The sequence below is a fragment of the Octopus sinensis genome, linkage group LG6 (genome assembly GCF_006345805.1).
Source record: "Octopus sinensis linkage group LG6, ASM634580v1, whole genome shotgun sequence".
Lineage (NCBI taxonomy): Eukaryota > Metazoa > Mollusca > Cephalopoda > Octopoda > Octopodidae > Octopus > Octopus sinensis.
Window position 1 is genome coordinate 100,693,963 of NC_043002.1, and position 12,094 is coordinate 100,706,056.

At 37.5% G+C, this 12,094-nt stretch overlaps 1 protein-coding gene across 2 annotated transcripts; it reads left to right on the top strand.

The window, feature by feature from the left end:
• Positions 1–7,958: 7,958 nt before the first annotated feature.
• Positions 7,959–10,457, top strand: LOC115213029 (orexin receptor type 2-like). Of its 2 annotated transcripts, none has more exons than XM_029781934.2 (2): positions 7,959–8,168; positions 8,502–10,457. In XM_029781934.2, exon 2 carries the CDS (start codon positions 8,595–8,597, stop codon positions 9,687–9,689), a length of 1,095 nt encoding a protein of 364 aa, XP_029637794.1. In that variant the 5' UTR covers positions 7,959–8,168; positions 8,502–8,594; the 3' UTR covers positions 9,690–10,457. The 2 variants fall into 2 exon arrangements, with proteins under 2 accessions (XP_029637794.1, XP_036360082.1); XM_036504189.1 differs by having other exon boundaries at positions 7,959–8,161.
• Positions 10,458–12,094: the final 1,637 nt, after the last annotated feature.

Genomic DNA, 12,094 nt, shown 5'->3' on the forward strand with positions numbered 1-12,094 from the left:
GAGAAAGGGAGAACAATGTAGGGAAGTAGGGACGAAAGAAGACGAAGGGGTAGGAGACGAAGGAAAACAGAAAGAAAAATAGCTAAAAAAGAAGCCAGAAGGAATATGAAATATGAAAGCGAAGAATCGAGCAAAAGGTGAAAATACAAAGAAAGAGTTAAAGAAAATGTCTAATAAATCTTTGTTATTTTGGGACTAGGCTAGCGATTTTGAGGGGTTGGGCAAGATGATTACATTGACCCCATTTCTTGAATGGCACTTATTTTATAGGATCTGAAAGGATCCATCGACCTCGGAAGAATTTAAACTCTGAATTTAAAGAGCCAGATGAAATGCCGTTGATCATTTCTTTTTTTATCGATACGCAAACAAGATCGCCATCTTGATTAGCCAGAAGAGCCACCAGTAATATCATGAAGGATGCATGATAATGATGATGATGGTGGTGGTGATGATGATGATGATGATGATGATGATGATGATGATGATGATGATGATAAAGAAGAAGGCCTCAAATTTGTAGGGAGGTGACTAGTCGATTATATCGACCCCAGCGTTTTACTGGTATTTAATTTATTGACCCCGAAAGAATGAAATGCAAAGTCGACCTCGGCGGAATTTGAACTCAGAGCATAGCTACGGGCGAAATACCGCTACGTACTTCGCCCCGCGTGCTAACGATTTTGGCAGCTCGCCGCCTTATCAATAATGATAATAACCCTTTCTACTATAGGCACAAGGCCTGAGATTTCGGAGGAGGATGTAGGTCGATTACATCGACCCCACTGCTCAACAGGTTCCTGTTTTATCGTGCCAACGATTCTATCAAGCCTGCCAATAGAAATAGTAATAATAACAATGATGATGATGATGATGATGATGATGATGATGATGATGATGATGATGATGATGATGATAATAATAATAATAAAAATATTAATATTAATAATAATAATAAATGTCCTGATGCACCACCAGCCAGTGGCTCTCATGGCTTCTGATCTTAACTGATTGGAAGTGTTACCATGTACATATTTTGTCTCGGTAAAAGAATATGCTACTGTTCAATACCACAGTCAGTTGCTTGATCTTAACCAGTTGAACATGTCCCTTAGTGGTTGATAATATGTGCATCTCTGATCATGAGCAGAAGTAGAGTGGTGGTGGTGGGGGGGGGGGGGGCGTAGGAATTTGTTGAGAGGAATTCTTTGGGGGTTTGAATAATTCACATCTTGAAACATGCGTGCTTCATTCATCCTGAAACAAACCTGATTCAGAGACCTTCTGAGCAGGATGGGCTATTTGACCTGCAAAATCCTAATTGGGTCCCCACCTGCAAGGTTACGCTCTGTTTATCTTGATATGAGATCACCATGTCTTGTGCATATGCGAGTGCCTAGTGTACCCTTATCAAATGGGTAGTCAAGATGGGTATATTGGCTTTCGTATATCTGTGCCCCAGTGTTACTTTGATGGCATTCGCTGCTCTCCCACTTAATAATAATAATAACAATGATAATAATAATAATAATAATAATAATAATAATAATAATAATAATAGTAATAATAATAATAGCAATAATAATAATAATAATAATAATAATAATAATAATAATGATAATAATAATAATAATAATAATAATAAGTACAGAAAAAAGGGTGGGAGAGGTTTGATCATTTGCCAGGACTGTATCGAAGCATAGGAAAACAACTTAGGGTGGTATCTAAAAATGCCGTGGAGCCATTGTTGAAACACATTAAGAAAGCCGGTTTCATTAAAAATGGAAATTGTGTAACGAAAGAAGAATTTAAACAGGAAATGAACAGATTAAAAAAAAAAGAAAACAAAAATGCATAAAAGGAAAAGAAAATGTACGGTCAGTTTGCAAGAGATGTAAATGCCAAAAAAGATACTGAGAACCGGGGGTGGTCGTATGGAAAAGGCGGCGAGCTGGCAGAAACGTTAGCACGCCGGGCGAAATGCTTAGCGGTATTTCGTCTGTCGTTACGTTGTGAGTTCAAATTCCGCCGAGGTCGACTTTGCCTTTCATCCTTTCGGGGTCGATAAATTAAGTACCAGTTGCGAACTGGGGTCGATCTAATCGACTGGCTCCTCTCCTCTTCAAATTTTGTCACAAGCACAAGGGGTGGGTGGGGGGTTAAGTCGATTGCATCGACCACAGTGTTCAACTGGTACTTATTTTGTCGGCCCAAAAAAGGATGAAAGTAAAAGTCGACCTCGGCAGAATTTGAACTCAGAACGTAGCGACGGGCGAAATTACAGGCAGAAGATCTCGTGATTACATCGAATCAGAGACTTGAGTCATAATTTCTTTTATCGAATCCAAATGACGAAGCGCACAGTTGACCCTCGTGATTTGAACTCAAAAAGTAATGAGTGGGGATGCCGCTTTGCATTTCGTCCGACGTTCTAACGATTCTGCCAATTCACCGTTCTCACGACGACGATGATGATGATGATGATGATGATGATGATGACGATGACGATGACGACGACGACAACGACGATGACGATGATGATGATGATGAAGAAGAAGAAGAAGAAGAAGAAGAAAGAAAAAATAGAAGGAAGATGGTGAAAAAAAGAATGAAGAGAAAGAATGAAGAGAAAGAAGGAAATATGAAGAAAAAGAAGAAGAAGCACAACAATAAGAACAGGTGGAGGAAGAGGGGGAGGAAAAGAAGTAAAAGAAGAGAAAGAAAATGAGATTGAAGAGCAATTTAAAAAATGGGTGAAGAAGACTAACAAAAGAAGGGGGTGAAAGCAAAACCACAGCAACAGACATATTTTAATGGACTCGTGTCAGAAAAGTGAAATATTGAGTCAGTGCATTGATTTCTTTCTGAGACCGGCTTTTAGCAAAAGTGGAGTGAAAGAGAGGAGCGGCTAAGAGTCATTGTTTTAACGTGGCTTTTAAATTGTCTTTGAAAGTTTTTGCTATCAAGTCGAACATGTGTAGAAGACACTAGCTTACTATTATTTCGTTAGTGATTGACGAAAACGTTGGTATAATATGGACTACAGTTTAAGTAGTATTTGTGAGCTACTGTATGAGGTTAGAGTAATGGTTAGATAGATTCTTAGATAGCACAGACATGCCCGTGCGCAAACAGAGAGAGAGTGAGTGAGAGAGAGAGAGAGAGAGAGAGAGAGAGAGAGAGAGAGAGAGCGAGAGAGAGAGTGAGAGAAAGAGCGAGAGAGAGAGCGAGAGAAAGAGAGAGTGAGAGAGGGATATCTTTATATATAAAAGTGAAGTTGTGTGTCTGTCTCCTACGATTTAGATTCCTAACTACTCCCACATTTTGCGGTGCAGTTTAACCAAAACCGGGTATCTTATAGTCGTGATTCATATCGAGCCCTTCTGGTTATTAGCGCACGTCTACGATGAGTCTACGATTTTAAAAATAAATTACCATCATTTTTTCCATTTTAATGCATTTTTTCGTTATTATATAAGGGAAGTAACTCTCTGAAAATGTCTACGATGAGTCAACGATTAAAAAAAAAGTTACCATAATTTTTTTTCCATTTTTAATGCATCTTTTTTTGCTATTTTTTGGCTATAGCTCTCTAAAAATGCTTATATAGTTATTTACCTTACGAACCCGAGCAACGCCGGGCGATACTGCTAGTATATATATATACTTATAAACCTGGATAAATAGATACGTAAGTTAACAGATGGATAGATGTAAACATAGATAGGTAACTAGATGAATGGTTAGAGAGATAGACAGGTAGATAGATGGATGGATGGAGGGAGGGATAGAGGGACAGATAGATTGATCAATTAGTCGATAGATCATTAGAGAGACATACAAAGAAACAGATTGCTAGGTGGATTAGGTGGGTGGTGAATAACTGGATTGATTGATATGCAATATGATACATTGGTAAGTAGAAAGATCAATTTATTAATATATAAATTTGTAAATAAATATATGGACTGATTGATTGATAGAGAGATAAAGGTAGATCAACGGGTACATAGAGTGGTGAAAAGAGTGATAGACATAAACCTACTTGTAACAGTCCACACACACACTCCAAGACACACATACCCAGGCTCATTTAGACACCCCCACCCCACCCCTCACACATACACTCGCACTCTGTCGGTTACGACGACGCGTGTTCCAGTCGATCCAATCAATGGAACAGCCTGCTCGAAAAATTAGCGTGCAAGTGGTTGAGCATTCCGCAGACACACGCGCCTTTAAGTAGTTCTCAGAGAGATTCAGTGAGACACAGGATGTAACAAAGCTGGCCCTTTGAAAAATACAGGTACTTCACATTTTTGCCAGCTGAGTGGACTGGGGTAACGGGAAATACAGTGTCTTGCTCAAGGCAACAACGCGCTGCCCGTTATCGAACTCACGACCTTATGATCCGGCAACGTATACCCTAACCACTAAGCCAACCCGCCGTCACTGACGCACACACTGACACATAGACACACACTGACGCACATACACACAATGACACACACATACTGACACATACACACAGACACTGACACACACTGACACACAAACACACACACACACACACACACACACACCACAATCTTATGAAATCATAGCTTCATGCATGTATACAAATATTAGTCATGTTACATCGTGTGCATAGATACAACCGTATGTTTATATATACAAATGAGGAAAGCAGATACGTAGGTGCGCCGTCGCGACGTGCGGCAAGTTTGGGCATTTTATAGCAAGTGAAATAAAGTGAGATAGATAGACAGATAGACAGATAGATAGATAGATAGATAGATAGATAGAGAGAGAGAGAGAGAGAGATAGAGAGAGAGGAGAGAGAGAGAGATAGATAGATAGATAGATAGATAGATAGATAGATAGATAGATAGATAGAGAGAGAGAGAGAGACAGAGATAGATAGAAAGATAGATAGATAGGTAGACAGACAGATAGATAGATAGATAGATAGATAGATAGATAAATAGATAGATAGATAGATAGAGAGAGAGAGAGGGAAAGAGAAGAAGAGAATTGAGTTTATTTATCGACCTTGAAAATTTGAAAGGCAAAGTTGACTTGTGTGAGATTAGGAGATGCTTGTGCATCTGTAGAAATAATGTCGAGACGTTAAGACGTTAGTCCTTCATCAGAAAAAGATAGCATAGGGAGAGTGAGTGAGAGAGAGAGAGGAGAGAGAGAGAGATAGATAGAGATAGATAGATAGATAGATAGATAGATAGATAGATAGAGAGAGAGAGAGAGACAGAGATAGATAGAAAGATAGATAGATAGGTAGACAGACAGATAGATAGATAGATAGATAATAGATAGATAGATAAATAGATAGATAGATAGATAGAGAGAGAGAGAGGGAAAGAGAAGAAGAGAATTGAGTTTATTTATCGACCTTGAAAATTTGAAAGGCAAAGTTGACTTGTGTGAGATTAGGAGATGCTTGTGCATCTGTAGAAATAATGTCGAGACGTTTAAGACGTTAGTCCTTCATCAGAAAAAGATAGCATAGGGAGAGTGAGTGAGAGAGAGAGAGAGAGAGAGAGAGAGAGCAATAGAAAAAAATCAACGATAACAATGACGACGTTGACGATGATGATAATGATGAAACGGTGGGGTAAGTACGCAGAACGAAGGTGAATAATTAGCCGTTCTATGGAAAACAATTAAGTAGGGCGGATGGAACCGGTATGTAATACGTATTAGTGTATCAATGTCTGGAAGCGGACCTAAGAGGGAATGATATGTGAGAGTGTTTGATTGTGCGTGTGTGTGTGTCTTGGTGTATCGTATGGATACAGTATTAAACCGGGAGAAGGACTAAGGCTAGCACCACGAACAGTAGTCATGGGTTTCCACATAGTACCTCTCTTAGAAATTTCCCTCAAAAGACACCGATCCTTTGGCAGAAGGCATTTGCACAAGGAAACAGAAAATGAGATATAACACAGTCCCGGGGCAAATTTCTTAACAGCACAGCCGCATCTGCCACGAATATGTATATACATCTTGTTATTTAAATAAATAAATATCGTAAAATAATATTCCAAGTCTATTCCTAAGTGCTTTGTAACATATATTGAGAGAAAGCACAACCAGGAAGTTCACGCCCAAATAAAAAATAGATTGGCAAAGAGTGGTGTTCTGTGGAACTTTTTCCATATTAAAGAATTAAACAATATCTCTCCGACACTAATTCTGTCTATCTATCTATGTAACTTTCTTTTTGTCTATCTATCTATATATCTATCTATCTATCTATCTATCTATCTATCTATCTATCTATCTATCCATCCATCCATCCATCCATCCAACCAACCATCCATCTATCCATCCGTCCGTCCGTCTGTCTGTCTGTTTGAATATTTACTGACATTTTTTGAATATGTACTGACATTATTTCTTTATAACACAAAGCATGGAGGCGCAATGGCCCAGTGGTTAGGGCAGCGGACTCGCGGTCATAAGATCGCGGTTTCGATTCCCAGACCGGGCGTTGCGAGTGTTTATTGAGCGAAAACACCTAAAAGCTCCACGAGGCTCCGGCAGGGTATGGTGGTGATCCCTGCTGTACTCTTTCACCACAACTTTCTCTCACTCTTACTTCCTGTTTCTGTTGTACCTGTATTTCAAGAGGCCGGCCTTGTCACTCTCTGTGTCACGCTGAATATCCCCGAGAACTACGTTAAGGGTACACGTGTCTGTGGAGTGCTCAGCCACTTACACGTTAATTTCACGAGCAGGCTGTTCCGTTGATTCGGATCAACCGGAACCCTCGTCGTTGTAACCGACGGTTGCTTCCATAACACAAAGCAATAAAGTGCTCTCTGAAGAACCGTTAAGCATCCGAATAGCCTTGAAACATCGAATGTAGGGTTTCAAGCGATTATAATTGTGAAACGTCGTAGGAACTCATAGTATAAACTTGTGTTTATTGTAATTTCTCCTACGTTTGCTCTATATTTCATAACTTATGATACTACTAAGAATAGTAGTTGCTTTAACTGGAAGCAAGCTTGACTTTGCTAATGTATGTGGTGGGGAGGGGGGACTACAGTCACAAGCAAAGAAATACAAATACACATACACACACGTATATATACATATATATACATACACAAATACATACATATATATATATATATATTATATATATATATATATATTATATATATATATTATATATATATATATATATATATATATATATATATTATATATATATATATATATATATATATATATGTGTGTGTGTGTGTGTGTGTGTATTTGTGTGTTTGTGTTTGTCCCCCTAGCATTGCTTGACAACCGATGCTGGTGTGTTTACGTCCCCGTCAACTAGCGGTTCGGCAAAAGAGACCGATAGAATAAGTACTGGGCTTACAAAGAATAAGTCCCGGGATCGATTTGCTCGACTAAAGGCGGTGCTCTAGTATGGCCGCAGTCAAATGACTGAAACAAGTAAAAGAGTAAAAGAGTAAAGAGAGTATATATATATATATATCTATATATATATATATATATATATATACTGGCCTTCTTTTGTCATATTATATATATATATATACACATACAACGGACTACTTCCAGTTTCCGGATACCAAACCCAAGGCGTCACGCAATGGAATTGAACCCAGAACCATGTGTTTGGGAAGGAAACACATGGCCTGCGCCTATAGAAAATGTACCCCACCGGCAGGGAATCGAAACCCGATCTCCCACGTGACAGGCAGGGATACATACCACTATACCAGTATGGTATTTTATTGAAGATCGGTCGGTTCATCGGTCACGGGAAAGTCTGAGTAACAATTCGTGAAATCTTTTCAATTACATTAAAATGCTATTTAATTCTATCTTTGGTAATCGAGTACTATTTTTTTCCGCCTTGTTCGCTCATATTCTGTTTCATATATATTTTCTGTTTTCTATTGCAGGTCTATGTGGTTACTGACCGAGGGAACATTACTTCATATTACTCAGCAGTGGACAAACAACAAGCAAAATATCTTTATCCAAAATAATTTTTGAATATACTCATCATCACCACCAACATCATCATTCGAAAGGCTTATCTCCAGCAGAACTTCCTTGCGAAGTCTTAACGCGTGATCTTGTCATGACGATGTTTTGTGTGCTACACTAGATATTGTGTGTGAGGGCGCGTGGCTTAGTGGTTAGGGCATTCGGCTCATGATCGTAAGGTTGTGAGTTCGATTCCCGGCGACGCGTTGTGTCCTTGAGCAAGACACTTTATTTCACGTTGCTCCAGTCCACTCAGCTGGCAAAAATGAGTTGTACTTGTATTTCAAAGGGTCAGCCTTGTCACTCTCTGTGTCCGCTGATTATCCCGAGAACTACGTTAAGGGTACACGTGTCTGTGGAATGCTCAGCCATTTGCACGTTAATTTCACGAGCAAGCTGTTCCGTTGATCGTATCAGCTGGGACCCTCGTCGTCGTAACCGGCGGAGAAAAAAAGAAGAAGATATTGTGTATCATCCTCTCAAAGAATTTGCATCTTGGCAAATATCATTACCAGAACATTTTAAAGACGCGTATCTTCCAACCGAAATAAACAATGGATTTCAATTGTAGCGAGCAATGTATTCTTGAAATTAAAAATACGGAAAAATTTGAACTTTATCTTCCCGTAATAGTGTTCATGGGTTTGCTATTTCTAATGGGCACTATCGGTAATATCATCGTTTTGATGGTGTACAGCCAGAAAAAACGCAAAACTTCTTCTCATTTCTTTATCCTTACTTTATCGATTTTAGATCTTTTCGGTTGCTTTTTTGGCATCCCGACAGAGATTGCAGATCTGTGTAACCCGTATCTGTTCGACGCTCCTTTCGCATGTCGTCTGCTTCGCTTCACATTGAGTGTGACGACGATTAGTTCCGCCATTGTATTACTAGAAGTGGCTTTTGATCGATACTATCGAATATGTAAGGTCGGCTTACAGTACAGCCTTCGCAAAACGAAATTGCTTTGTGTTGTTGCACTCTTCATTGGGGTACTTTTATCCTGGCCTTCTTTTGTCATATTCGGCAAAAAACGGGTAGAAGTCGTACCCGGTATATACGGCTCAGATTGCTCCACTGACGACAGCATTGACAAAAAATACCCGACTACTTATTACGGTTTCTTGTTCCTCTTGTTCATCATTTGCACTGCTCTTATCTTTGGCCTGTACGTCCGCCTGTCCTTGGAAGTGCGCAAGCGCAAAGATCTGCAGATTCACACGAAATCTACCCAGCAACCCATTTGCCCTTCCCAACGCGATTCCGAAGAACCTAGCGTTGTCGACTTATCAGACGAAACCCCCGAAAACAACAAACAAAGGAAATATTCGGCAGCCGTGATCAAAGTCCCCCGACAAGGCCAACAAATACGCGTCGGACGAACAACAGTGATTTTGTTTGCAGTGTCCGTCATTTTCGTCGTCAGTTACCTACCGTTTCTGATTGCGATGGTTGTTCGGAATGTTTGGAAAGAATTTGAATCGAGTCTAAACCCCACCGCTGAGTTAATCTATAAATTTTGCTTGAAATCCTATTTTCTCAATAATGCCATCAATCCAATTGTGTACAGCTTCCTGAATGTCAACTTCCGGCAAGAGATCCCCCGCGCAGCAGCCAATTGCTTTTGTAAAGGATGTTGTAAAAGGTAGAGGAACGGGAGTATTTAAATGTGTAACAACACGATTCGAAGGAAGAAACATATCCATAATCAAGGAAATAAAATGAACGAAAAATTCTTTTATTTGTGGAAATACGTGATGTTTGTCGTCTTAGGATGAGAACGAAGTGAATGACATTGAACGATAAAACACGAGTTATTTATATGAAGCATGGGATATATCTGACCAAAATGCTAGCTGCATATTACAAATGTAAATGTAAGCATAGATTGTATGTATATGTAAGCGTGATTCAGTGCATACATGTTAACTATGCGTAAATGTATGCATGAATGGCTGGAAGTAAGTTTTACAGAAGTTTTATATAAATCTCAGTCTCCCTGTGTATTGTACATGTAATGTAAATACACATCATATATATATATATATTATATATATATGTGTGTGTATATATATGTATATATATTATGTATATATATTATGTATATATATATATATATATATATATATATATATATATATATATATATATGTGTATGTATTGAAATTCCCTATTTTTATGTCACTTTGATTGTGCAACGCTGAACATCCTGTTCGTTGCAATCATTCAAAACATACTTCGTCTCCACACAGCATACTATGCAATCTAACAAATGGCATTTTACTTTTTGTATTATGTTATTATTATTCTATCATAACTTTATAGAAAGAAAAAAAAAGGAACAGAAAAGGTCTACATTCAATAGCTCTTAAGTGTTTACGACTGTTGCACAAGGAAGAAGAAGAAGAACAAAGGAATATATAAATAAATACAGTAATAGAAAACTTTAAACTCAAAATATGAGAAGCACAGTCTTTTAATCCGAGCCACCATCTTGTTTATATGAAAAAGCTCAAAATATTCACCAATGACCTAACATTCCTGCTACTTTAAATGATGCCAGAGATTCTTTAAACGAAACTCATCAATCTACAACATATTTCACAGACCATCAAATCAATATCTGACACAAGTTTTGAATCATTATGGAGTATCTTGTCAATCTCTACTTACCAAATATTACTCATCATACATCATAATCAAATCAATTTTGATCAGAAATTAAGATTTACAACGTATATTTTCTTAACCCACATCTTACTGAAATATGTTTTAATCATATATATAATCATGGAGGAACAATTTTTTTTTTTACTTTGGAAAATTTTTCTACACTGCATATTGACGTAAAGAACTGAAGTTTTAACGGGAGTTTGTATTTTGTATTTACAATATAAACTGTCTCAACCAAACCACTTTTCATTTATATTTGATATCGTCACCAAACCCATATCGCTGGGAGTGAATATCAATATTGTATATATACATCGTATTAATCAAGCAACGCTTAGAGAAGGTTTCACTTAAACACACACACACACACACACATATATATATATACACATAAATATTGTATTAAAATCACGTCTATCGGAGAATTGCTTACATAACGTTCACTGTTATAACCAACTCACATAAACCTGCAACTAGCATGCATAATATATACGGAATTCACTATGAAACACTTTTGTCGGAGATTTGCTTACATTATTTATATTGTGTTTACCAGCTGAACTCACTTTCAACAGACGTTTCAGTGTATGATGTCAATCCTTAACACCAAGTTGTGTTTACTGAGGATAACATCCATGATGTACATTGCCTTCACTAAGTCACATTTACAGGAGATTTAAATGTTTGATGTATAATATCTTTATAATGATTAAGTCACATTTATCAGGATAACATCCATGATATATACTGCCTTAATCTGTGCATCTTTTACTGGTTATTTGCTTACGTTGTTTATATTGTCGCAAACAAGACCTTTTTTTTTAACCATTAATTTGCATTTGTAATTAAAATCTTTGTAACAAAGTCACAGTTAACGGGGAATATAACATAAATAACTTATATTTGTTTTTGTGCCTAAATCAAGCATCTGCAATGCATATCGTTTTAACCAAACCATTTCATTAAAAAGAAAAAAATCTACTTTTAGTGTCGTCTTAACGTTTAGTGTACAATTCGCAAAAGCCTCTGCTATTTTATAATTGTTATGATTTTATATTTCAATTCTTAAACATACATAAAAAGTGATATTTCGTATTCGTTCCGAATTTTTCCACCATCGATATATCTGCCCCGCTTTTTTTAAAGCATAAATACATTGTCTTTTTTCTTACTAGTTATGTGAAATACATTTATATATATTTAAAACCACCCGGCTAGAGTAAAATATTTACGAATTTCTAGGATGGCCACCACTTCCTCTCAGTGTCTCTGCTATTCCGGTGATTTGATGCAGTATTTTTCGCACTAAATTGACCGTTATTCATCATTGGGGAATATATATAAAAAAAATGACGAAAATTTTTGTTTTATAAATGCAAAA